The 26,339-nt window shown below is 49.6% G+C and overlaps 1 protein-coding gene and 1 long non-coding RNA gene across 2 annotated transcripts in view; one reads left to right on the top strand and one right to left on the bottom strand.

The window, feature by feature from the left end:
* Positions 1-14,073: 14,073 nt before the first annotated feature.
* Positions 14,074-23,372, bottom strand: LOC111740603. Its single transcript, XR_002780677.1, has 3 exons — positions 22,969-23,372; positions 19,571-19,729; positions 14,074-14,263 (listed from the first exon to the last, which is right to left on the bottom strand). It is a non-coding gene; the product is annotated as an uncharacterized LOC111740603 (long non-coding RNA).
* A 2,276-nt stretch (positions 23,373-25,648) lies between these two features.
* The window catches only part of SIX3 (SIX homeobox 3), a 4,380-nt gene continuing 3,689 nt past the window's right edge, over positions 25,649-26,339 (top strand). The window contains exon 1 of the mRNA XM_011361419.2: positions 25,649-26,335. Within this exon, the coding sequence (XP_011359721.1) occupies positions 26,176-26,335 (160 nt within the window). The 5' untranslated portion in view covers positions 25,649-26,175. The remainder of the gene's footprint in view (positions 26,336-26,339) is intronic.

Genomic DNA, 26,339 nt, shown 5'->3' with positions numbered 1-26,339 from the left:
CTGCAGCACGTAGCCCTTTAGGTTGTAGCGCAGATGAGCTGTCTGAGTCATATCACAGCACCCTGAACAAAATCCTTGACCTTAGTTAATGCTCTGAGGGTCTTTACCTCTGCCTCATCCAATCTCTGTAAAACTGCCCTTGGGTGCCTCAAATCTGAATCAGAATCCCGACCTATAGGGCTATTCTGATCCTGGTATGTTCAGGCACAGGAAACCCAGACGTAAACTAATTACAGAATGACTATTACATATGGGGCACATACCTACGTAATTGCTAATCCTCACAACCACTTTTCAATACAGGATACATTATTTCCTTTTTTTTTTTTAAGAAAAAAAAGGAAAGAAAAAAAAATGGAAATTATAGGCTCCAGGAAATTAAGTGACTTGATTAAAGCTACAGCTGGTAAGTTGGTAGGGTTGAGAATCAAGCTCAGATTAATCTGGATTCAAATGCCACATTCTTCCATCGTACCTACTTGACCAAAGATGAGACGATGTCCAAGGCCAGGAGAGGATGGGATTACCTAAGGCAGAACTACTGGGGTTCGGCTGTGTCAATGGCTATTGGAAGTCCCAAGAGAAGACCTTCAATCAGCTGGGAGCTGAGTCCCATGGTCCTCTTAGCTCCAGACATCCCTGTGAGAAGAGACAGTGCTCTCGACTAACACACATTAGGCTGCCAGCCTCAGTTTGTATTTTTACAGTCTACTAATTAGGCCATTTTAACTAATTTGTTTGCATTTTGTATGAACAAGTTGGGTTTTAGGATTGACTAATGTAATTGCAGCTGGTTTCTGCCAAATACAAATTACTCAGTCTAGTGTGGGTTAGAGAGAAAAGCAAATATTTAATAGACATCAATACCCTTGTAGCTTTTTAGTAGAACCTTCCTCCCTCCCACTCCCCACAGAAAGTTGAAATAGTTTCTCTAGCATCTGATTGAACTTTCTTGTTAGGAAATGACTTTTTAATCATTTTTTTAAAAAAATAATAAAGCAAATGCTTTAGTGGTTCTGTTGAGGTTTATCTCTGATCCATTTACCCTTAAGCTCAGGAAACTTACGGGACTTTTTGGTGTCCAAGCTGTCTTTCCACAATCCTTTTCTGCTTAAGTCACTCCAGCAACCACCAATCATCCACGTCATGACTGTGACAGCTAGAAGGGGCCTGAGAAATCATCTAGCCCAGTGGCTCTCAAAATATGTCCCTGGACCAGCAGCATTAGCATCTCCTGGGCACTTGTTAGAAAGACAAACTCCCAGGACTACTGAATCAGGAATTCTGGGAGTAAAGCCAACCGAACTCTTTTAACAAGGCCTCCAGGTGATTCAGATGCATGCTAAATTTTGAGAACCATTGATCTAATCCAATCATTTCATTTTACAATTAAAGAAACTGAGACCTGGTAAGAGCCTGTGCTTACAGTCATAACAAGGACTATGTCTGCTTCACTCACTGTGTGTCCCTTGGTTTAGCCCAGTGCTTGTGAGAGGCAGTCAGTGAATATTTGCTGAATGAATGAATGAGCTAGAAATGAAATCTTTTAATTACATTTTACTCTGCCAGTGTTTTCTTCTGAAAAAGGATGGAAAGATAGGGGAGGACTAATTCTTGGTTCTTGCTTTGGGAGAGGGGAAACATTTCATCCTATGGCTTGGCCCTTAGGGGGATAACAGCCCTATTCCCACAGCCTTGTTTCCAAGCCATGGGCCCACCTGCCTTGCCTGTCCCTAGCCGAGTTTATTGACCAGGCCCAAACCCCATGAGCAATTGTTTCCATTGCTTTTATAAACCCTAGCATTGTCTGAGGCAGAACCAAGCCCCCCATCTGGGTGTTGATTCCTTGACCAATAACCATAGCTTAGCTAGGGAGTGGGGAAAATGAAGCTAAGATCTGATTCATTGAAAATCGGGGTTTAAGGAGAAGACGCTAGGAAGATGGGTCTTTTAGGTTAAATTACTGGGTCCTGTGAAGCCTTCCCCCAGGAAAAGTCCTGGTCCTCAAAGCTTCTGATTGCAGACCTATGGATCCCTGTTACCTAGATCTGAATGATGTACCCTCTGCTCCCTTGATCCCCCAAGCCGGGGCTGTTGATCTTCTAGGAATGAGAAGAAGAGAAAGGAAAACAGTACCCATGAGCTTTCAAACAGATAAACAAGGGGATTTCCCAGGGCAATGAGAAACAGGCTTCCAGAGAGGGCTCCTGAGTCCTCAATCTTGTTAAATCCATCTATGGACTTACTAAGCAACTAAAAGTACCACTCCATGTGGATCCAGTCACCCAAGGAGCTTATGTTCTAACTTCAAGTTCAAATGGCTCTCATGACATAGAGCCGCCCAAGTTCCTTTGCCTTTCTTGTCTACATGCCTCATGGAGCAATCTTGTCAACCCTCATGGTATCCTCCTACACTCCCTTGGGCACTCAATGCCTTCATAGTTATTTCCACTTACTGAGACCTATCCTCAAGAAAACACCTGACAAACTCATTTATTTATCGGTGGTAGCAACTAATAAGAGCTGCCGCCTCCATCCCATAAAAGATGTAAGCTAAAGATGCCATACCCCAGTGCCAGCTACTCATTACTAATTTTTCATAGACTATCTAACCCACAACTTCCTCTTCTGAGAATAGGTCCCCACTCACATAAGGGATCAGTCTTCTGGGTCAACTCCTGACCCAATAGACCAAATAGACTCTCCCTCCAGAGAATTTGGAGTTGACTGACAGAGAAGAGTAGAAGTCTGGGGGTCACCCCAAGTGAGGAAATATAAGTCTTAGGGCTGAGGGCACCTTGGTCCACCACGCACACAAAGACGCAGAGAACACCAATCAGCAGAGAGGCATGATCTAAGCAGAGGCAAAAGTGAGTGAGGGTGAGAGTGAGGGAGAGAAAGGTCACCTCAGTCCTGGTGCCTCTTCCACAACTGATCCCAGACCTTTCCGAGGCAACTATTCCTTCTGTTACTTGGCTCCCAGAGATACTCATATTTTTAACCAAAAATCCCCATCATTTTAATGATACTTGTTTGACTGAGTTTCTTACGTGTCACCAGGACATTCTCTGAGTCCCACACAGAGCTGTGTCTGATGATTCTTTGCAGAACAAATGAGTGATGCTCAGTTCAGTGGCTCACAGATCCAGCCCCACTGATCAACCATACCTGATAATTGGGTATGTATATGAATTGTCTGGGATGCTTGTTCAGTACATGAAGTCCAGACCCACCCCTGGACATTCTGATTTAGTCTATGGTGGATTTGTATTCTTATGATGCTCCCTAGGGCTTCCTGGTGGAGGGCTGAAGAGGTTCTTAGTTATCTCTGTAGACAAATTCTTACCTTGTGTGTTTCTAAGTTAAAGAGTTCTACTATAAAGGCTGATTTAATTAACAAATAATTATTGGACACCTACTACAAGCAAGGCAATGTTCTAGATGCTAAGGATATAGCAGTGAAGAAGACAGATGAGATCCCTTCTTCCATGGGCTTATATTCTGGATCAAGGACATGGGAAATAAACAAGTTAACAAATGTAAGAAGACGATAATTTCCAAAGGTGAGACATCCCATGAAGACAATAAAATAGGGTGATGTGGTAGAGTGACTTCAGAGAAAGCCTCTCTAATTATGCCATTTGAACAATTCAACAGGAAGGAGCCAACTATGGAAATGTGAGGGAAGAGTACTCCAGGCAGAGAGAAAAGCTTATGCAAAGGCATTATGGTGGAAGGATGGGGGGCTTGTTGTGTGCAAAACCAGACCGAAGGCGTGTGTGGCTGGCATGTGCACGTCCTTGAGAAAAGCACTCTTCATGGAGGGGTGGGGACGGGAGATGGACTGGACAGTGACATTTTTAGCACGTTGAGATTGTTTTATGTCCAAGAGAAGCAGGTAAATGGGGCGGTAACTAGAGAGGATCATCATATTCAAGGGAGGAATCTGTGATGGCAGTGATTTGGTTCATTTGATTTTGTTGAAGTACATTGGATGTTGATGGAAATGACCAGCACAAGCACCTGTGTGAGTGCCCCCCACCCCTTCATACCCTGCCACTGTCTCTGGAAGGGTCAGACAATCAGCAAAGCCCCTCATGGTATTTACCGTTCCTATCGATATGGCCCCTCCCAGATCCCTCACTGCAGACAGGGGCTGTCAAATACCTTCTTTGGACATCTGTGTAGCTCTTGGCTTTTGTTTGTGCTGTTCTTTGCAATAGAGAATGGATAGAGAGGTCCTGGATGCAGAGTGCTGACCCCACTCTTAGCCCAGGAGATGGAGGGTGGCAAGGAGCAGCAAACTTAGCTCCATTCATAGTGGACATGGTTTCACAATGCAGAGAATGTACCAAACCAAAGGGACTTCAGTGCAACTCTTCCTAACCTGTGCTCTGAAATGGTTAAATAAAAGGAATAATATCTAGAATTTATGAGAATGTCTAAAAAAGCAACCTTTTATTAATTAGTATGTGCAGACTGTAATTATAGAATAAAATAAAAGCTGCCATATTTGTCAGGTAAGAAAACTGGATGCCAGGCATCCTTATAGTTTCTTGGGTTCTGAAAAGTGCCCCCCTCATCTCCACTCCCCATCCTTCCACAGACCACTTCCCACATGTACGTACAGGCACATGCACACGTGCACACACACACACACACACACACACACAAACTTATCTCAGCGTACTCAGATGTTATAACATCTGAGTACGCTGGGATAAGTTTTGAGGTCCAACACCCCAGGTGTTGTTTTAATCATCAAGTAAGAGACAACAGAATCTCCACTGATTTTGGAAAGAACTACTCAAGCATGTTTTTAAATTAATGGAACAACTGAATAGTCAATAATGAAAATAGGATGTAGCTATCTCCTATGTTTTGCTCTCTATATCCGAAACAGCTTGCAGGAATGCACAAAACATTCATGCAAACAAGTACATAACCATTGCCTTCAAAAATCCCTTCCAATTCAGTACATGTGTTTTTTTTGTGAGTTGCAACACTACAATACATTTTCCCCTAGACCTATCTGGTGTGATTATCTGCCCTGCTCAAGTTTCATGGACAATTGACACATCTTCTCTTCTTCTGTGACATGTCTTTGTCTGCAAAGCGTGATCAGTCTGGCCATACCAGGGCCTGAGTCAGTCCGGTATCCATGTCATCTCCTTGTAGTTACCTGAGTCCTCTGCCCTCCACCCTCACTGGGCAGGCATTTATCAGGTGTCTACACTTTTTGTGCCCTACCATGCCTGGCCACTGGGGGCACAACTGATTTCCTTTCCTTAGCCTAACTAAGGTGTGAGAAAGGGCAAAATTGTTAGACCAGATCTGGCGTGAGTAGAAGCTTTTAAAATGAACTGAAAACTGAGACACAATGAACACAAAAACGTAGAAGTGGAGGCATTTAGAAATCGTAATGTTTTTAGACTATTACATTGTTGAGCCTCTTTGCGGCCAAAGACATGTACTTGTTGGAGAGGCCCCATGAGGGCTAGGAGCCAGAAGTGACAGTTACTCAATACCAAGAAACAGGAAGCCAAGCCTAAGGGAGAAGAAACCCAAGGATGATGTTGCGGTGGGTGGGACAGAGAGCCCATAGGTACACCAACCAAGGGTCTAGAAGCAGACGTCAAGATTAGAGTGTGGGTGAAGCCTAAAAGGCCAGGAGTAAAATGACCATATCTCAGTCGTTAACATCTGGTCAAAGATGAACTTGGCTGGCACAGTTTTGGGTAATACCAGTTATTTTCCTTGGCTTCAGTTTATTCCCTTTACCAGCCCCTTTGACTTTCAAACATTGATTGTGAAAATCAATGTAAATTGATGATGGTGCTTTTTTGGAACACATCTCAGACACCTGCGAATCAGCAAATTCTTCCCCGACGTTGGTGGACAAGGACTGATTCCCCTCTGCGCACACTCCAGGGAATAGAGACCACTGGGAAAGGGAAAACCTGAGTGAGCAAGCCAGGTTCGGGGGTGAGTGAGTGATGGTGGGCAGCTCCCCTGAGAGCAGCATGATGCAGGTAGACGGGCATGCAGGCAGGGGAGGAAAGTGGCAGGACTTTTAGGTGGTGATGTGACACTCTCAGCCACCTGGAAGAATGGCCATGTACTCCGAAAGGGGTGGCTAGGGAGATGGGAGAAAAGACTCTTTTAGCCAGACATCTCGGATACCTCAGAGCTACCCCATTACGGCCAACAGTAGGGGCGGGGATTTACGGCTCAGAATCAGGTTTTTTTTGGGGGGGGGGTGAAGTCCTAGTGATTTTGGTTTTGGAGAAGAGTAAAGCTATTATGGAGAAGGCTGAGGGTACAAGTAGATTACAAGCCTGCGTGGGGGCTGTCACCAACTTAATTAGAGTAACAGATTGCTCATACCTGGCATATCCTCTGAGTATGAAAGGAAGTAGCAAAAAAGGAATAAGAATAATAATAAAAAAGAATTAGCTGATATCAGATGTTTTCTCCTTGGTTTCTGCTTGCCAGGTCTGACTGGTATAGCTTATAATTAGTCTCTGCTTGCAGATGTGTGGTTCCAAAGACTTGTGGATTAAGGAGAAACTCTAGAATTTCTCAGTACCTGACAAGTTGTAACGTGAAGAGCTACACTTAGTCCATTAAAGATTTTTCACAGTGACATTTGAGTGCAGCTTGAGAAATATGCCACCTTGCCATTTATCATTTTCAGGGCACGGGTATTGGAGAGGAGGTTGCTATGAAGAACAAAACAAAATGGATTGCATGTGTAGAGGTGAGCTGGTGAATACTGATAAATGTACTTCACTGAATGTCAGCAAATGTCACTTGAGAAGCCATTTGCAGCTACCATAACAGCCTCCCAAACCCAACAAAGAGTAGCAAAAACAGGCAAAATGAACTGGGCGTCTTGCTTCCACATGAATAAGCAATCAGCCCTCTCAGAAGTTACAGCAGAAAGTTGTTAAACTTGATAGAAGGAGCTTTCCACCCATACTGACGCATACTATACATTGCTACAGAGGGTTGGAGACCCTCTGAGGACATCAGTGTCGTGGTGCAGGGAAGGACTAAATAACCCTTTCTGTACCAGGTGGGTGCCTTCCTTATGTGTGTGGAGAGACTTGCCAACTCCAAGGCATGTTTTCTGGGTCCTTCATGCCTCCTCCTCCTGCTTTCACTGATTCTGCAGACCCCTCCCCGGCTCCTACTCTATACTCCCTTGCAGTGTGATCCAGGAGTGGCTGACACATGTGACTAGGGTACCGAAACTGGAGGATGCAGCCCTTTCATGCCATATCCAGAGAAGACTCAGCATACCATCCTTGAACAAGGTTTTCTGTCTCTCACTCGAGAAAAGGCTCTTCAATGTGTCCTCTGGTTAAGTTGAAAATTTGAGTCATGTTTTCAGCTTCTGTTTTATTCTTGGTGACCAGGCCAAAACTTTGCCTACATGTGACTTAGGATTTCTGAAAGCTAAGGTCAGGTTTTCTTCAGAATTCAGCTTGGGTCGAGATGGTCCTCTCTTCCTCCTCAGCGTGGTGAGTCTCCAGACTTAGCTGCAGGGAAATAAATGGGAAAGAAGATCATATCTCAGAAAACTCTCCTGGGAAATGTGAGACCAATTAAAATGTGATTCCAGCCCCTTTTCATTTTCTAATCTCTTGGGGCTCCACCTCCTCGACACATACACACAAGGTCATCCAATACTTTTTTCCTCCTTTACACCCAGAGACTGTCAGAGTAGTTTCGATTTGTCTGGCCTTGTAAATACACCATGCACACATGCACAAGCACACTGCCCACAAAAATTGAGGTCAGTTCAGCTTGCACCAGAGAGATGCTATGGTATCAGGCTCCCTTACAAGGAACCCTTTATTGAACATACATCCCAGACTCTGCCCCTGAATGTGCTAATGGACAGACTTCCCTCTTCACACTGTTCTGCCATATGTTTACCCTGCATATGGTAGAACTGAACACACTGCACAACCAGGAAAAGATGGGCTCTTGGGAAAAGCCAGCTTCCCTCAGATGAACTCGGAGGGGCAGCACGGGGAGGTGGGTGGTGGAAGGCTGGCTTCTCTTCAGCCACACTCCTTGCAGAATTCTTCGTAATCCTTGGTGTTTCCTCCTTTTGAATTAGGTGCTTCCTGTGGGAGGGCCTTTACTTAGGTCTCGGAACTCAAAAGACATCTGTTTATTATTGAAATTGAATTGCCCTCAACTTGTTGACTTTCATGCTTAGTTTAGGAAGAAACAGTGGCTTGTTTAGGAAAAAAAAAGAAAAGAAGAAACAGAAGAAAGCCAGATTTCTGGAGCAGGGGCGGAGGTGAGGGCAACACGGAGGGGATCCTGGGGAGGGAATGGAGATGTGGGATGTCCTGCTTGGGGCAGGATCCATAATACAGCCTAGCACTGCTTTACTTTCTGATGAGCAAATCTCTGCTGGGTCCTAATGTAGATTGCAAGTCCCAGGCCTAAAAACCTATAAAAGCATAAAGACGTGTTCTGAAGAAAAGATGATGTGGTTGTTGATTTCCCATTTTGCCAGTATTGTTTATTTTTCAGATGGTTGTAATTTTAAAATTTGTATCTTAAAGCTCAAACTAATAAGCATCTGTTCCCATGGGAGAGAAAAAAAACTGTTCATAATTGATTAATATCACCCAAATATTACTGTTGCTAGAGGCCAGAGCTATGTAAAAACTTACTTTCATACTGTTTTGTCTTGAAAGAACAAAAACAAAAGTCTCTTCATACAGACAAAGGTAGCCAGTATTATCTCAGTCTCTCAGATGAGAAAAAGTGAAACTGGATTGAGTGAGCCACTTCATCCACCCACTAGAAACCAGGTTTCCTTGTTTCCAATCCAGAGGCCATTTTCAGTGGACTCTGCTCTGTGTATGAAAATCTAACAAGCCCCCTTTCACCATTTTGCATTACAGGATGTTTCAAACAAAAACATTAAATTGCTACCATAAAAGAAAGGTTTGTTAAAAATACAAACTCCTAATTGCAATAATCCCCTCATTCTTGCAAGAATGAAAACAAAACATCAATACAGGGGACATTTGCTCACGGAGAAGTCTCTGTGGAAGAACCTTCACTTACTTCCTGGTCAATGGGCATCATTTTGCCAGACCTAGACATCCTTAATAACCTCAGATCGAGCTCCCTGCCAGAATGAGGGAGAGATACATCATCAAAGGAAGAAAGAAATAGAGAGAGCTTCAGGCTAACAGAGCGGGCATGCCATCCTAAGGAGAAACGTTTAGAGAAATTTATTATCAGGCTTCTAAATAATTTCTTTCATTTATTTAAATAACCATGTTTAAATACCTACCTTAAGTCCAACCTGTCACTATGTTTTACTGCATACCAATTTTGCTTTTAGGTCTTACTCACTATTTCAAATCATACTCCACCTTCAAGGTTCACTTCTTCCAGAAAGCCTTCTGAGATTTCTCCTGTGCTTCCCTCTTGTGCGCTCCCAGCCAGGACTCCCATAGAATAGCACTGTTCTGTGGTGTCCTGACCTGCATATGTTCCTCACACTTAACAGTATTAGCTCCCTGAGAAAAGGGGCTCCATCTTACTTATCTCTGCATCACCGAGGTGGTCTCCCCTAACACACTCTGAATGGGATTTAAGACAACTGAAACAAGGTGTTCTTCCACCCATGTTGATTTAAGCCACCTTGGTTTAAATACATAGGGAACAGTCTTCTCCTCCTTGGCTATTAGTAGTATTCAACATTCAATAAAGGGGAAAGATGCAGATGAGGGGAAGACAAGTGGGTGGCCTATCTAGATAATATCAGCACTCGCAGCAGTGGAAGGAAAATCAGACTGGTTAATTTGGGGTAAGAGGAGCTGAATTATCCAAATAATTGCGTAGATCTGGCCTTTACTGGCAAGTGTCACCTTTTTTGACACACTTAGGTTTTAAAGCAATTTTCTCCACCTTTGTATCAAATATGCTTTAGAAATTTTGGGATTGGTACCTAATCCAGATATAATGGAATAAAAATGGAGACTTCACATTTTTTCCCCTAGAACTGCCAACATTGAGGCACTCGAGCTTCTTTCTAAATACACTGACTTTCCTTATTTTCTTGTAGGACAAATTGGCAGTGTGGGAATCATTACACTTTCCCTCCTTCGGTTCTGCTTAAGTAATCAGAGGGGAGAGAATACCTTCCCCCCAACCCCCCACCAAAACGACACAGCGACATTTACTATTGAACACTAAGATTTTGCTTTGGGTTTGCAAATGTTAATGACTTTTGAAAAGAGATTTTCTTCACTAAATCAGGAATTCCCTTCCTTCCTTCTAATACCTATTGTTTTCATATAGGCCTTTCAAAGAAGCACCTGGCTTAGAAATGTTCAATCTTTTTAGGGCAGAAAGTCTTCCAAAGCAGGCAGAACGCATCGTGTCTGAGTCCAACGTCAGGCCAGTAGCAGCTGTGATTAGAGTCGCTTGATAAATGCGCGCAGTTCAACAAGTTCGTGTAACTCTTTTTTTTTTTTTTTCCTGTTGAGTTTTTTTTTGGCTCCCCTACTGGTAAAAAAAAAAAAAATTCTCAGCTACCCTAATTCAAAATAACCCTTCTTTATCATTCTAAGTGTTTCATTTCAGTTTCTGTAATATTTACTTGTTTCTCTACCCAATTAGGAAAAAAAGAAAATCTGCCTCGATTTTAAGAAGAAAAGGGTCTTTAAAGTTTCTAAATGTAAGAATGATTGAAAAGTTTTTCCCCCTCTCAAATCGGCATTCATAAAAATATATATTTACTTTTGGTGTGAGAGCAGAATTGCCGCTTTTGCTCGGAGGAATGGGTTTTGAAATGACACATATCTGTACGTCGTGTTTCTAGAATGAATACGCTTGTATTTGCAGTCGTGGTGGGCTTTCCTACTAGGGGAGGGGAATCCGCGTTGGGAGAAGTGCCCCGTCTGGGAGCATTTAAGGACATATTAATATCCAAACAAAAGCATTATTACCGTTGCTATCCATTCCCTCCCCCAGAGGACAAACAATTGATAATTTGCATATGCACATGACTCAAATGAAAGACAAAGGTTCCCTGAAAAACTGTGGTTACTACGTAGCCCTCAGCCTGCAGCATAGCCCCAGCCCAGCACTGTTCCTGCTTCCAAATGAATAGCATTATGCTGGGTAACTGAAAATAGTGGTTCTGGGCCCTCTGGCCCATTCCCACTGTAAAATCTTGTTTCCCCAATCAGAAATATCACCCAATCTCTCCAAGAGCTTCTAGGGAAAAAAGGACATATAGTTCCAAGGGGGGTGGGGGGAATGTATATACTTTGCCCTTTTTATTTTAATGGCCAAACATTGTAATGCTAGCTAAATAGAAATTCTTGTCTGTTAATAGGTTCCTTTAGTTTGTGATAAATAAGAATGCTAATGACTAAAATTTTGATATTTGGTATGCATTAGCTTTTGTGAGCTTTTCTTTACAGTCCTCATTGACATGCAATATGGCAAGCTTCCTTTGAAACATATTTATAAAATAACTACAGTATAATTAAACCAACAAAGCCATCTTTTAAGTAAGCTTAATAGCTCGTTTTTTTTTCACCTCAGTAAAAATTTATTTAAAAAAGAAAAATAGTTACGCTTCAATCCCACTGTATATTTTATTCTGTGCATCTAATATTTCCTTTGCATCTACAATCTATGCATATCTAATTCTTTTTGACAACTATGATTATTAATAAAGTGCTCATGAAAGATATGCCTCATAGCTTCTTCAACAAGAATAATGTTTTTTTGTTAATGGAAATTGTAACATATCTTGACAGATACAATATATGAAATGTGCTTTTTTATTAATTGTTAATATTGCTGTGCAGAATACACAAGAAGCAGATCAACAGATATGGCAGGTAATAATCAGAGTGGATGCTATTTTATACAATGTAACTAAAAATATTTTAATGCTATAAAAGCAATAGATAAATAAAAGCAATTATGTTTAATTTTGCTTTCGATGTGCCAACAATTTTTGGTGGTAGTTGCTGCTGTTGCGGATGTTTATTAGAGGAAGAAGCTCCGAGCGCAATGATGGGTACACAGGCAGCTCTGCCTTCTTGCAGCCGAAGGGTCCTGCAAACCGCCCTTTCTCTGCTCTCTGAGGCTTCTGCTTCCCAGGGGCTTAGGACCCGGCTGAATGCTAATTCGCAGTGCACAGTGGCTCAAGTTCACCAAGTTTTCCTCAATTTTGCAAACCGTTCCTCTCTTTTCATGCCTCACGGTTTAAGACCATGAGATATTCCCAAAGGAAAAAAAAAAAAAAACAAAAACAGCAGGCGCGGGACGGGATCAACTGGAGCAGGCTCTGGCTGCTTCTCCGCCTGCTGAACCCCTGCGCGTTCCGCTCTGTCCCACGCACCTCGCTCCCTTCTCTAGGAAAGTCTGTGCTCTCCTCCCGGGGGCTGCCAGGTCTCCCACCCACCCCCCGCGCGGAGAATAAACACAGTTGACATCACCGTTATAATCTTTATTTAAAACTGTTTCCAAGGTTACAAATTACCGTTCCTCGTATGCAACAGGTTCCTCCGAAGCGGTATCATTACAGATTACTGTAATGTGCAGGATTAGAATAAAAGCATAAGGGATTAGGTAAAAGGGGGGACGCTCGAGAAATAACGCCCGAGAGCATCGCGACTGAGAGTTAGCCGGTGGGAATCTCGCAGACGCTCGGTATCCCGGCGCCGCGCTCGCCGAGCTAGACCCCGATCCTCTGCTGCGGTCCCCGGAGCGGTCAGGGGCAGCAGCGCCGGCAGGGCTAGCGCGGCCGAAGGCTGTGGGCCGAAGGCTGTGGGTCGAGGATTCCTGGGCCCCAGGGACTAGCGACCGGGGCACCCGGGCGCGGGAAGGTGAGGGGCTGGGAGGCCGCAGAGGCGGAGGGCGCCGGCAGGCCTATGAATGGGCTGCGGGACAGTTTCCCACCGCCATGCGAAGCGCCGGGAATGCAGCGAACGGGACAGCAAGCCCACACGGGGATCACTGGATTTATCGGGGTTGCTGACACCGCTAAGGTCCAGGTCCGATAGGGCTCCTGAAAGCGTCCTCGTCTAGCCCCACACTGCTGCCACTCTCCTCCTGGGCTGGGGCCGGGGCCGGGGCCGGGGCTGGGGCCGGGGCCCGCGTGCAGTGCGCTGGGCGGCGGTGCAGGCCGCCCCCGCCCTTTAGAGCTCAAGACTTGAGCCTTCGCCGCCTGCCGAGGTCGTACACTCTGTTGGGCCACCTCCCCGGTCGGCTGACCCCTGCCCCCAACCCCAGAGAGACCCCAAAGTTCCTTCTCCCCTCACTCTGCTTCCGGCGGGGATATAGCTCCCGGGCCTGCCTGGGACCCGGGACTTGCGCCGCTGACACCACCCCAAGGGCTGCCTGCGTGTCCGGGTGGAGGGCGCGGGGCAGGAAAAATAAACAGGGTCGGAGCGGAGGCTTGGGGTGGGAGCCAGCCGAAGGGTGGAAGGAAGTGCGCAGTGTGGCCAGAGCGGCGAACAAAGCCCTTTCGGGAGCCCCATCGCCTCGCGGTGACCCCGGGTCCGTCACGCTGAGCCGTGGAGCCCCGGACCCTCGCCTCCGAGCAGGCCTCGGCGCTCGGCGGGCGCACGCCAGGGCTCAGGGCCTCCGCCACCCGAGCCCGGGTTCTCCTTGTGCCTCGCAGGCCGAGCCCGAGGCCCGCCCTGAAGGCGCGAAGGACAGACAGCTCGCCTGGTAGTTAAACCTCACACCATCAGCAAAGCCAAAAGAGCGAGGCCGAGGGGCGACTCCATGCTGATGTCGTTGGTCGGGAAACCGGGTGATGCCAGGGCGCGCTGAAGCCACAGCTCTGCCAGCGGCCCCAGAAGGGCGGAGTGGGCTCCCAAGTAGACGAAAGTGGGCGACCAACTTTGCCGCGACTCCTGCTTGGAATGCAAGGGCCCCGGCTGAGGAGGCGGCGGGAGGGGACTGTTGCAAACAGCTGTTCCTCATACATATTTCATTACACAATCAGATAATGCGTCCCACCACCTTCTCAATTATTCACAGATAAACATTTTCAAGACGTTTTGACATCTGTCTTAGTGCCTGCTATTAATTTAGTAATCACTGTAGTTAAAAATGTATGGGATTTTTGCCGTCGGAGCACCTCCTCTCCGGCGCGCGGGCCCACTGTTGGACTGTGGCTGGAAGTCTGGGCCCTCCAAAGGGGCGAAGACACCTTTGGAGATGACACGGCCTCTCCAGCGCATTGACACTGTTAATGGAAGGGATTAAAAGAGGTATAAGGTGTATCTGGTTATTTTATTTTATTGTTGGTGATCGTTGTTCCCTTCCCCACCCGCAACATCCCCCTCCTTTCCCGCCGCAGTCCTGGACTGGACAACATTGTCAGCCCTTTGCCCTGTGCAGCGGAAATGGTTAGCCTTTATCTAGATGGCGGGTTTCTGCTCAGGAAGACTCGAGCAACTCTACTTGGCTCATTTGGGGCAGAGAGAGAGAGAGAGAGAGAGAAAGAGAGAGAGAGAGAGAGAGAGAGAGAGAGAAACACTCACAGAATCACTAAGAATGCCTCACAACAAAAAAAAACTAACAACACAGTGGGCCCCACTCAAAAGGTCACAAACCTCCCCGGTTTTGCCCTGAGCTGTGTGGCTCAGGCAGAGATGACAAGGGCATTTAGGAAACACAGAAAAAAAAAAATTCGTTCCATTATCAGGGTGATCACTTCATAAGTTATATAAATGTTTAATCACTATGTTGTACACCTGAAATTAATATAATGTATATCAACTGTAATTGAAAAAATAAAATAAATAAAATTTGCTCCAGTAATTCTACAAGGGGCATTTGGGACTATGATAAAAGGAGTTACTTTTCTGCTTGAGTGATAAATGTTGCACTCGGCTTAGCTATGTACACGCAGTGTTATAAATCAGACAAGCAGAGTTTGAAGAATCTCGTGGAATTGGTAAGTATAACAGCAAATGTCTCCAACTCTTAAATGCCGATTGTTAATTATTATTAAAAAGGCTCTAAATAAACTACCCAAAGAGGGGAGAAACTCCCTTAAGGTAAAAGAGTTTACCTCTTTGTGTCCTAAATCTCAGCTCCAGGGAGTAGAAGTTATACTTTGGAGTGATGGTCTTTTTATTCATCTCTCTCTTTCTGTTGTAGTCTCCTCATGTGTCAGCAGGTGGACTCTTATTAAGGAATAAGGAAAAACAAACCCAAGGAAAGAAAAAGTCTTGGAAGAAACTGCTCCACCAAGAAAGATTAATCGACTCTAAATTGATTTTCACTCTTTATTGTTCAAAACAGTTACAAGAACAAACTCTTGCTAAAATTTCCAGGAATTAAGTGTATCTCTGGGGGAGGGGACATAGTGTTTGCCCCACAAAGGGAAGAAATTCTTCTCTACTCATACCCCACTCCTTCTCCATTTTTAGGGCAACTACGTATGCTTAAACATATCCTCCTGCTGTGCTTTCCAAATGGTTTGTCTCTTCTTCACAAGACAGACTTTCCTCTGCCCTTTGGAGGGTGGTCATCCGACTTGCTGGCCCAGAAAGTTCTCTTTTCTTTCCTTCTTTCTTTCTTTTCTTTCTTTCTTTTCCCTTTCTTTTTTCTCTTTCTTTTCTTTTCTTTCTTCTTTCTTTCTTTCTTTCTTTCTTTCTTTCTTTCTTTCTTTCTTTCTTTCTTTCTTTCTTTCTTTCCTTCTTTCTTTCCTTTTCTTTTCTTTTCTTTTCTTTCTTTCTTTTCTTTTTCTAAAAGATTCTTCCCAAACTTACCCTCTGCTTTCAGAGAGAGAGAGTGGAAGGAAGGACACCATTGTTCCAGTGTTTCTGCTTCTTCCACAGGAAAACCATGATGGCTACTATATGGAAAGGTTCACTGGGACAAGGCAGTCAAGCAGAGCTGAAACTACCAACAAGCCTATGCACTTCTTAGGCCTTTGAAGGAGAGCCACTCTGAGAATCCATCCCTCTTGCAACTCTCCAGTTTGGCAGGGACAGTGAGCTCTGCCTGAGATCTGAGAATAGGGGGCGAGAACTTCCAATATCTCACAAAGAAAATTAGCTTAATAAACCAAATAATTTAGTTTGCTTTGGAATGTTCTTTTGCAGATTATTTGCTATATAGGGGATTGAGATGGAAGCGAGGGCAGGGTGGTGTGGAGCTGAGCTAAAGTTCTTTTTGAAGACTAAATTTAGGATAAGAGGAGTGAAAGGGGCAAAATAAGGGCGCTCCCGCTTCTCTCACCCTTAATTAGAGCTGAACCCTCCCATGAGGATTTAGGAATCTCACAACACGGAGTGAGGGACATGTACGCTCACCACCCCATCTCCTTCAGAACGCAATCTCCTAATAATAACAAATAATCCCCGTCAAATAAATCTTTCCTGGATTGCCCTTTTCTGGGCGTCTCCAGCCCAGCTAAGAGGAAGGTGAAAAGACCGGCTTTGGGGTGAATGAGGTGTTCTTTCTAGTCTCCAGGACTTGACTTGAAATCTTTCAGCCAGTCGGCTCAATAAAGTTTCCCCCTCAGCATCCAACGTGCCTCTAGCAGGAAACCCTGGCCTGGCAGCCTGCATCCTCGCTCCGCCCGCTCTCCCTGTGTGTGGCTCTCTGTACATCTGCGGGTGTGGCTGGGGTCATTCCGCACAGGCACCGCGGCTTTTGTCTGCATCTGGACGAGTGGGTGTGCACCTTTGCATTCGAATAATTCTGTCCGGACACTTCTTTTTTTCCCCTTAAATTCTGCTTTCAGTGTTCTAATTCTCCCGTGTGTGTTTCTGTACAATTGCATGTACGTTCCGTGTTTAGTCAGGTGACAACTTAAGCCTGAGCTCGGACTCGTGTGACCTCCTGGGTCTGCATTCGGAGGAAGAGATGTGTAAGTGCAATCTCAGTGCGAAGTTAACAAGGTTTCCGGACCCCAAGGATCTCTAGGCCTCTCTTACACCTTCGTCTGCCCAACTTCTTAACCTTCCGGAAGGAGAGAGACCCTGAGAAGATCCTACGCCTCGCTCCCTTCCGGAAGGGTCGGATCTTCCTCTGGGACCTCTCCTAGTGGATTTCGGCCTGGCAGAACAAGCCCAAATGGGGGAGAGGGAAGTCGCGAAGTCTCCTCCAGGCTCGCGACCGCACCCCACCACTCCGAGCAGCGTGCGCCCCTGGGAGCCTGGGAAAGGTGCAGGACCTTACTAAGGAAGTCATGGCGCCTCCGGGCAAGTGATAAGCGTGTTTGAGGGCGAAACTCTCCTCCTCGGATTCCCCAGAGCAGCGGAATTTGTAACTGGGAACTAACCTGGGCCCGCCCCCTCGGCCCCTCCTCCCGCCCCACCTCGGCGTGTTGAGCTCATCTGGCTGCTGGAGCGCGCGTCCGGGCCACCCTCAAGCACCCTGGGGCCACACCATCCCTTAGAGCCCTTGGAGTGGCCTAGGGACCTGGAGCGGGAAGGAGGAATACCAAGAATGTTGGCCAAGATCATCCAAAAAGGGCCACGGTGTATCTGTTCGCCGGAAGCCGCCTAGCTGCCCTGTAGCCTCCGGGACCCGCAGGAGCACCAACCTCCAGCGCGCGAGGGTGCGGGTGGGGTGTGCACGTGCTCGCGTGAGGCTGGAAAAGGTTCTCGGAAGGATCGTGCGGAGACTTGCGAGTTCCTGGAATCCTGTAGAAGTGTTTTCTCCAAGCGTGAGAGAGAAAGATGCGGACTTGCAGCTAACTTCAGGTCAGTTTGTTCGTAAAAGGCCATTGTCAGTCCGTTGGGGGGTGGGTCTGTCTCTCCCGTGCATTCGCACTATGTGAGGCCACCTCTCCCCCACCCTCCATGCAGCCTCCCAGGACCCGACAAGGGCCAAGGCCCTCGGTAGAGTGAGGCCCTTGATGTGCGCCCCGGTGTTCTGATCCTAAGCCCAAGCTGCCCAGGTGTCCACTCAGGGTCAAGCTGGAAAACCTACGTGGGAAAAGGGGACTCGAAGAGCTATCTCACACTCAATGCAGGGTGAAGCCCCAACCTCTGAGCCTTGTACCCACAGACCTGGCATCTCAAGGCCGACCCGCCGGGTATCGGGATTGGCGGCGGCGGAGGAGGGAGGGATGGTGGAGTTGAGTTGGTACAGGGTGGAGGTGGAGATGGAAAGAAGGAGGAAAAAGAAACAGGGCTGGGTGGGCATGAGGGGTGGAGACAGAGTCGGGTCAGCCTCAGATAGCGCCGGCTTTTGGCCGGCTTTGAGGAGGTGCGTCGGGCTGCGCCGTTACCACCCCCCACCGGAAAATAAAGCTAATGATGTAGTAATTTGAGGGGGGTGGGGGTGAGGGGCTGGGCGACTGTAGAGAAGGCGAATGGGGAATGCACGCCCCAAGAGCGAAGGCAAACAGCTGTGGAGGCGCTGCCCGAGGCTCAGGCTTCCCAACAGGTTAGCTAGACGAGAATCCACTAGGCATTTCGCAGGAAAGGGGGGGTGGGGAAGAGACTGAGCGAGACGAGGAGAGAGCCTCACAGGAAAACAGAGGGAGGGAGGGAAAGAGAGATAGCGAGAGCGCGCGCCGCGCGGTTTAAAAGGAGACACTTACACTTCCTAATGAATATTTATCTGCCGCTGCTTCCAGCTCCCGGCTTCCCTTACCTTTCTGCAGGTAAGATCCTCCCCGTGCCCCAACCCTGGGGGCCCTCCCAGCTCCCCCATTCATTCTCTGGGCAACGGTTGCCGGGCGGAAGGGCTCTAGGCAGCCGGGGGAGGCGAGAGGGAGCAGGAGGGCGGCTCCGCTCCCGCTCGGTTTGGGCGCGGGGGCTTGCGACCCCGCACTGCCCAAGACCGCGTGCGTGGGCTACCTGTGTGGGGTGGGTGTGAGTTCATAAGTGTGTGTGTGTGTGTGTGTGTGTGTGTGAGAGAGAGAGAGAGAGAGAGAGAGAGAGAGAGAGAGCGCCCGCGAGCAAGCGCGCCTATTTCTTGCGCGCTCTGAGGACGTTTTCCGACTTTTCACTCGGACGCCTGGGATTTCTTGCTTTTATCTTTCTCTGCTTATCCCTCCTTCCTCCTCTCGCCCCCTCCACCTCCCCAGCCCTATCCCCAGCCCCGGTTGCTGCGACGCTCTTCTGCGGGCTATTGTACAGCTGATACCGGCTCCGGGAGCTGGATCCCGGGTCTCTTATAAAAGAGGGTGTATATCGGGTTTCTGTGACAAACCCCCACGAAAGGCAGCCTGGCCACAGGGTCCCCCGCTCCCTGCCAGCGACTCTCCCCCTCCCCCCACACACCTTGGGATGCCAGTGCCCACAACCGAGCTAAGGGGGATCGGAACGCGGGGGTCCTGGGTGGAGATTCGCGGCGACCGCGGGCCAGCCGTCCTGCGCTGAAGCTAGGAGCCCGAGGACACCCAGGAAGAGGGCACCGCTCACCCGCACCCTCCCCCCCGCCACCCGAACTTCCTCCTCCCGCCTTCGCGCGCAGGAGGAGCACAGGGAATTCGGGACGGCCAGGGGGAAAACTGGGAGGGGAAAGAAAAGGGGGCCGGGGAGGGGCTGACGATATAACCAGAATTCTTAAATGGACTTACCCGGCCACCTGTTGAGACTCCATTTGGGGTCGGCCGGTTCTGGAGCTGAGCGAGGTGGACAAACAATACTAAAAGTCGAAGTTGGAAAAAGAAAATTCTTTCTCTGGCCATGCCCAGCGTGATCCATCGAGCTCGCAGCTCTGCATTAGGGTCAGGCAACTGTAGAACCAAAAGCAACTTTGCCAGGTCCCCGGACACTCCAACGCCTCCCTAAACTCACGCCTCCTCGGCTCGGAGGCCGGGGGCTGGGAGTTCGCAGACTCGGCGCTCAGGGCCCAGAACAGGCAGTTCAGCTTAAGCCGGGGCAGGCTTTCTAAGCTCTGCTCAGAAGTCAAGAGCAGCAGTGCTGCCGCCTCCGTGCGGCCTTTCAAGACGCGGTCGCTCCTTATTCTTGTGCCTCGGCCTCTCTGGTCGCCCCCGGACAAAGCCCCCAGAGCCCGGCCGCTCCCTTCCCTCTAAATCCCCTTCGGGTCAATGCGCTACCAGCACCAGGCCGCGCGCTTCTCCTGCCAGCCGTGTGGCTCTTAAAGAGCCGCACCCCCCACCCCCCGCCCTGCGCGCTCCCCCGACCCCCGCCTCCCGCCCTTCTCCTCTGGATCTAGCCCCCCACGCCGAAGCCCCGACCGCTGCCCGCGGACTGCTAGCCCCCTCCCCTTGCCTCCTCCCCTGAGCAGTTGGTAGGCCTGGCCTTGGGGCCACAGAGCTGAGTTTTATCCTCCTCCTCAGGCCCTCTTTCTCTCCAGCAGCTTCCACCCCTCTCTTGTCCGCTTTTACCTTTGCCCTTTATGTGAAGTAAGGCCCAGCACAGAGATGGGCCCTAAAAACCATCAGTTTGGGCTTGAATTAGGGGGTCTGTGGAATGGTAAATGGGGTGAGGCATGCCAGTTGAGCTGGGGGAAAGAAAAAGAGGAGCAGACCAGATGAATTTAGAAGACACTGCTATTACAGGGGCCTACCAGGCCTTTTTGCAGAGGGTGAGGGCTGGTTAGGTGTCACTCATTTCTAGAGGTGGCTACTCTGGAATGGTGTCCTGAGGTTACTGACCTGGGCAGCCTGCTGTGTGTATGAGAGATTGTGGGGGGAGTGTCACCTACCTCCAGAAGGCCTAGAGTGTAACTCTGAGAGCAGCCTGCTTCCCAAGCCCAGTATATTAATCCCCCCAAAAGTAACTCTTAAAAGCCCAAGAACTGGGTGAGCAAAGAGGGGTCTTGAGCGATAATTGTCCAGAGAGGAAAGGAAGCCTACTCTTTCAGAGGTCCTTATATTTGCTGGCCAACCATGTCATCTGCCCCCACTGATTAAAGGGGAAATAGATGGCGGCTTTGGCCCCCCCTTCCTTCCAGAAAGAGTCCTCTCTTCCTCTCCCTCAAGCCCGTTTTAATCCTAGTCTCTTTAGCAGCCAGTTGGTTCTGTAGCGTTTTCTTCAGGCTTCCTGAAGACTGGAAGCATGATTAAAGAGAGATCAGAGAGGGCATGGCTTTCATGGCAGGGTAGGCAGGGTAGGCTGTGGTACCTTGCCTTCCCTAGTGCCAACTGTCATAACATTTGACTGCGTTTGGGTCTGTGGTTGGTGGGGACAATGATGATTTGAGAGACTGAACGTGCCCATCCTTTCTCAAATCCAAGCCCTAACACACCAGCTCTGACTATTATATGGGGATACCTGCAAAGAAGTAGTTAGCCTCCCGGGCAGTGGAGACCAAAGGAACTTGGTGAGGAAGGACGTTGGAAAGCCGACCCTCCCCTGGGCCATCCCAATATTAGTCCAGATGTATCTTTAAGGAACCGGGATGACTAATTGATTTGAAATTGGTCCTCTTGGGAGAAGTTGGCAGTGCACTCCCAGTGGACTACAATCCCAGTTCGGAAAATCCAACCCCCAACCTGTATGGATCCCATCCTCCTTGTGTCCCACCTCTCTCTTGGGGCTGGACAGGGTTTGTGCCCACTGTCCTGGGCCTGGCAGTGGGGAGTGTGGGTTGCCCAAGACAGAGCTAAACTCCTCTTGTTTGAGGATGTAGGGGGGGGGGCGGAGGCGCCTACAGCGGGCGGTGGGGCTCATTAGGCAGAGCGGGGTGCCGAGAGGTGCGCGCCGCCAGCCCCGGAGGCCGCTTTTGAGCCGTCGGGGCGGCTTCATTAAGCGGCGCTAACAAGGCATACAAATGCCGGGCCCAGCAGCTTTCTTGCAGTGGCGGTGCCTTAGCAGGACGCCGGGCTAATGAGGGTCACTCAAAGGGGCTGATCAAATATTCAAATTTCCCCGCACGCCGGGAACTTTTATGTAGGGAGAAAGTTGAGGCAACTGAGCTGTGTTTACTGTGTCGGGCGACAATTGCTTGGAGCTCGGGTCCCCGGAGGCTAAGGCGGGGGCGGGGGCGCGGGGAGGGAGCAGTTGTTGTTGTTGTTGTTGTTTTTCATTCAAAGGAAAGTAATCGGGGTCCTTCAAGGGCTTCGCGGCCTCCCCGACTGCGTGCTGCGCTCGTCTGCGCCCTCCTCGGCCGCCAGCGCCAAGCGCCTCAGTTTGCAGCTGGCGGGGAGGCCCCAGACCGCTGGCCACTGGTTCTGCCCCCGCCTCCGGTCTTCCTGAGGGCGGGAAGAGGTGTTTCCCCTCAGGACAAATCGGCCTTGGGGAGTCGAGCAGGCCGAGTAGGTGCAGCTGCACCAACCCTCGGGTGCTCCTCTCTCGGAGGCTCACGGATACTTTTTGGCTTTCCTGATAACTCTAAATAAGGAGTAGAGGGTCTCTCAAGCATTTCTCCTGGTGGAGTTGTGAATGCTGGGGTTGGGACTGACATTTGTAAATAAATGCCCAGTAGGTCCTGGTGGAGAAAGACACTCTCCAGCCCCAAAGCCCTTTCTCCTAGCACCACCTGTACACTGTCCTTCAAGTCGCCTGGGCCAGAATTGAGCAGAGATGATGGTGGCAATTTTGTGACCTCGGCCCGCATAGGCGCCAAGTCCCAGATCTCGGAATCGGAGCAGCCAGAGGGCAGGGGAGACCTAGAAGCCCCTTGGGTTGACCTATTTATTCTAATCTTCCTTCCGTCTCTGAGAGATTCAGGGCACAGACGCCCCCCAGGTTCATCTCCCGGCCCTCACGCTGGCCAACCCCTTGGGTCTGCAGAGCAACGGAGAAAGTGGCCTGGGCCCGGGACACCGAGATCCTTATGCTTCTAAACCCTCCCCAACGTCCAGCGCCTAGGAATTTAGGAGAGGATGATGCCCCGGTGCTTCGCACTCGCCCCCACCCTCGCCCCGCCTCCGCACACGGGTCAGCACTCCTAGACCGAGACCCTGCCGAGCCTGCGCTCCCAGCTCTGCCGGGAGCCAGTCCAGCCATCCGCGCGGAGGACCGGCCGCCCCGCCTCCCTCCACAGCTCTCAGGACTTTCAACTCACGGGCTCCGGACGGCGGGCGTAGTGCTTTGGACCAGAGCGGAGCGGCGCTGGCGGCAGCGGGACCGCGAGGTGGGCTCGATGCGTTCAGTGGGCGGCGCGGAGCTGGGCTCTGCGGGGAGGCTGACAGCCTCGGCTGCCCGCCCGCCTCGCCGCGCCAGGCCCTGTCCCGGCTCACAAAGCTGCGCGCCTTGCCGCCGTCCTCCATCCGGCTTTGCACTCCCTAGCCTCGGCCACCACCCGAGCAGACGGGGTGCAGCGGGTCGGCTGGCGCCCCGGCCGAGGTTGGGACAGGGGGTATTGCCGAGCTGAGTCTCAGCCCTCCTTGCCTCAATGGCGATGATTTTCGATTTCAGCGCTTTCGGCAGAGCCCGCGGCACCTGCCCAGCCTCCATCCGGGGCGGGCAGCGCAGCGGCGGGGAGAGGCCCTGTCGCCCCCACCCGGAGGCGGGGGTTGCGGGGACGGGGAGGGGACTGGCTGGGATCACCCGCCCGCCTGGCGCCCGGGTCCTCGGCTCCAGGGGATGCAGTTTCGGGGTCACGAGCTGCTTTCAAAAAGTTGAACACAATATTCAGAAACCCACCCGTAGGAATTCTCCCCCCACACGCGGCACAATACCCACTCCCCTCCCCTTTTTCATTCCTTCCTTCCCTGCTTCCTCCTCCTGCCCCTTCCCCCTCCCACTCCTCAGTTTATAATCCTTCCCCTACGAGAGAAAGGGATCGGGAAGAAAAGATGAAGTGTCTGTTTTTGTGTCCCAACCTTAGGGTTCTTTCTGGGCCCGAAGTGAACGACTGTCAGAGCTTCTCTGCTGAGCCGAAAATGACCTACCGAGATTTTGATATATGGATGGGAGAGATCACCCCAAGTGGGGCTTCGCGGGTCTTTCCTTTGGGCGAATATTTTCCTGCCTCAGTCAGCGGGTTTAAGACCAGCGACCCTCGGCTACCTTGGGCTGAGTAGGCGGGTTATCTGTCCCCTCGCCCAGCCCAAAGCTTCCCTACAGCTATGGAGCCTCCTACGCAGCTTGAGCTTGTCTGCCCAGGAGGCCTGGCGCTGCTGGAGTCAAGGCCTAAGAAGGGCCCGAGCTCGGGGGTTAGGGTCTCAGACACTCGCAGCCCCAGTCACGTTAGGTTTCCCATTTAAATTCTCTCTCATTCTTTCTCTCCTCTCTCATTGAGATCTCCAAAGTGGTGTGGACGCGGCGCCTCGCCCTCAGATCTGCATCGGAATGTAGAAAAGATCTTTAAAAAAAAAAAAAAAAAGTTTTGAATTCCTCAATGATTTTTCTTCTGGAAAGGCAGCTTAGGATAATTATTTCAGCTTTATTGAGGGCAGATTAGTTGAAGTCTGGACGCTGCGTTTCAATACACGTTGTACACGGGCCGACAATGTGGGCATTGTTGGCTACTGTGTGTGAACTCATTCAAAATATACACTTTTTAACACCAAACCGAGTCCTGTCTAAATATACACAGTGCTCAGGGGAAAGACGTCTCTGACCCCGACAAATCTGCGTAAATCACACTTCCATAGTTACAGAAGCCTCACAAAGGGAGGCCCGGCTCAAGATGCTGATTACATCTTCTTAAAAGCGACATACCTTAGAATAAATACTCATGCTGGGCCTGGGGGCTGCAGTGGCCAGAGGGAGGGAGGGTCCTCTCCATTCTGTGGGTCTTTGGGGGTCTGTTTTGGGCTTGTGATGTTACTTTTCTTCGAGAAATTTGACAGTTTTCTTATTTTTTCTTTATGGTATGAGCAAACAAGTAATTTTCAGGCCTATCCAGTTCTTTGGGGGCAGCCTCCAACATTTGAGTGCCCTTCTGGGGTGTGTAGGCAGGCCCAGTGCCTCTTGGGTGGGTTATCAAGTATTGGGGAGGGGGTTCAGAGGGCTCATGGACTTGGCAGCTTTGAAACCTCCTCCATAGCTCTTAGGGGAAGCAGCTGAAGTCTGAGGACAAAGAGGCAGGTTGCTTTTTAAGATGGAAAGAAGTGTCCTGTTATTTCTACTGCTGTTTTAAAATGCAGGGCAATATGAGAAATCAAGGCTTATTGACTGGGGACAGATAGAGAGAAGCTGGATCCAATGCAGAGGAAGTTGGTGGTAAATGTGGCGGATGGTGGCTGAAGGGGGAGGCCAAAGTGGCTTGGTCTTAGGCTCAGGCTCTCAGGCACCAGATACCCCCTAAAATCCAAGATCTCTGGGTGCAGCAGCTTGCTAGACTGGGGTCGGCTGGCGGTGGGCCCCATGATCTCATCTCTCTTTTCTTCCTCGCCACTATTAGTGCTCATATAGGCAGAAAGAGGCTGCCCGACGTGCACACCATGTGCAAACCGTGCCCTCTGGGCCGGCCCTCCGCCTGTCTTTGCAGGCTGGCCCTTGGCCTTCATGCAGCATGGGTAGCCCCTCACCTCCCAACAAAATCCCCCCTTTAATTGCTCATCCCATTCAACAACTCCATACCCATGGCTTTTTGAATTTCTGGATCAACTTCTTTGAGGAAGAGGGAAAAGGGGAATTCAGACAGCGAGGAAAGGAGAGAGATAGAGAGAGGTGGGGGGAGTGCCGAGATTAAGAGTTGCAAAGATTTTAAAAAATTCTCTTTCTCCCCCTTCTCTCTCTTTCTCCTCCTCTCCCCCTCCCTCACCTCCTCCCCCACCCCCCCACTCAAGCTAAGTGGTAAAATCGTCCTTACGTTCTCGGTATTGATTGGCAGGGCTGACAGTGATTGGCAGCGGTTGCCGTGGCAACGCCACAACGACACGTAGCAGACCAATAGAAAAGCGAAACAAAATGTTTCAATGCTGCACTCACTGTGGATTTAGGGGAGATATTATGAGGCTGTTGTCATTAGGGCGATTGCTGTGGAATCGCTGAATCTTGACTCGGCGGTGGTTGGCTCTCGCTCTGCTCTCGCTCTCCCTCTCCCTCTGTCTCGGGTTCGCTCTCTGCGCGCGCGCACCGGGCCGCTCTCCTTCCTCCCTCTCTATGTGGCTGCGCGGGTGTGTGTGTGTGTGGATGTGTGTAGGGTGTGGGTGTCCCTTACGCCCTTCCTCCTCCCCCTCCTCCTCCTGCTCCCCCCTCCTTTCCTTCTCCTCCTCCCCCCTCTCCTCTCCCTCCTCCTGGTCCTCATCGCCCCTCTCCTCCTCTTCCTCCCCTCTCTCTTCCTCTCCCTGAATTTTCTCCTTTCCTCTCAGGTCAGTCCATGGTATTCCGCTCCCCCCTAGACCTCTATTCCTCCCACTTCTTGTTGCCAAACTTCGCCGATTCTCACCACCGCTCCCTACTTCTGGCGAGTAGCGGCGGCGGGACCGGTGCGGGAGGCGGCGGCGGCGCGGGCGGCGGCAGCGGGAACTGTGCGGGAGGCGG

This window comes from Pteropus vampyrus, unplaced genomic scaffold, assembly GCF_000151845.1.
Source record: "Pteropus vampyrus isolate Shadow unplaced genomic scaffold, Pvam_2.0 Scaffold66, whole genome shotgun sequence".
Lineage (NCBI taxonomy): Eukaryota > Metazoa > Chordata > Mammalia > Chiroptera > Pteropodidae > Pteropus > Pteropus vampyrus.
This window is presented reverse-complemented; position numbering and strand designations above follow the sequence as displayed.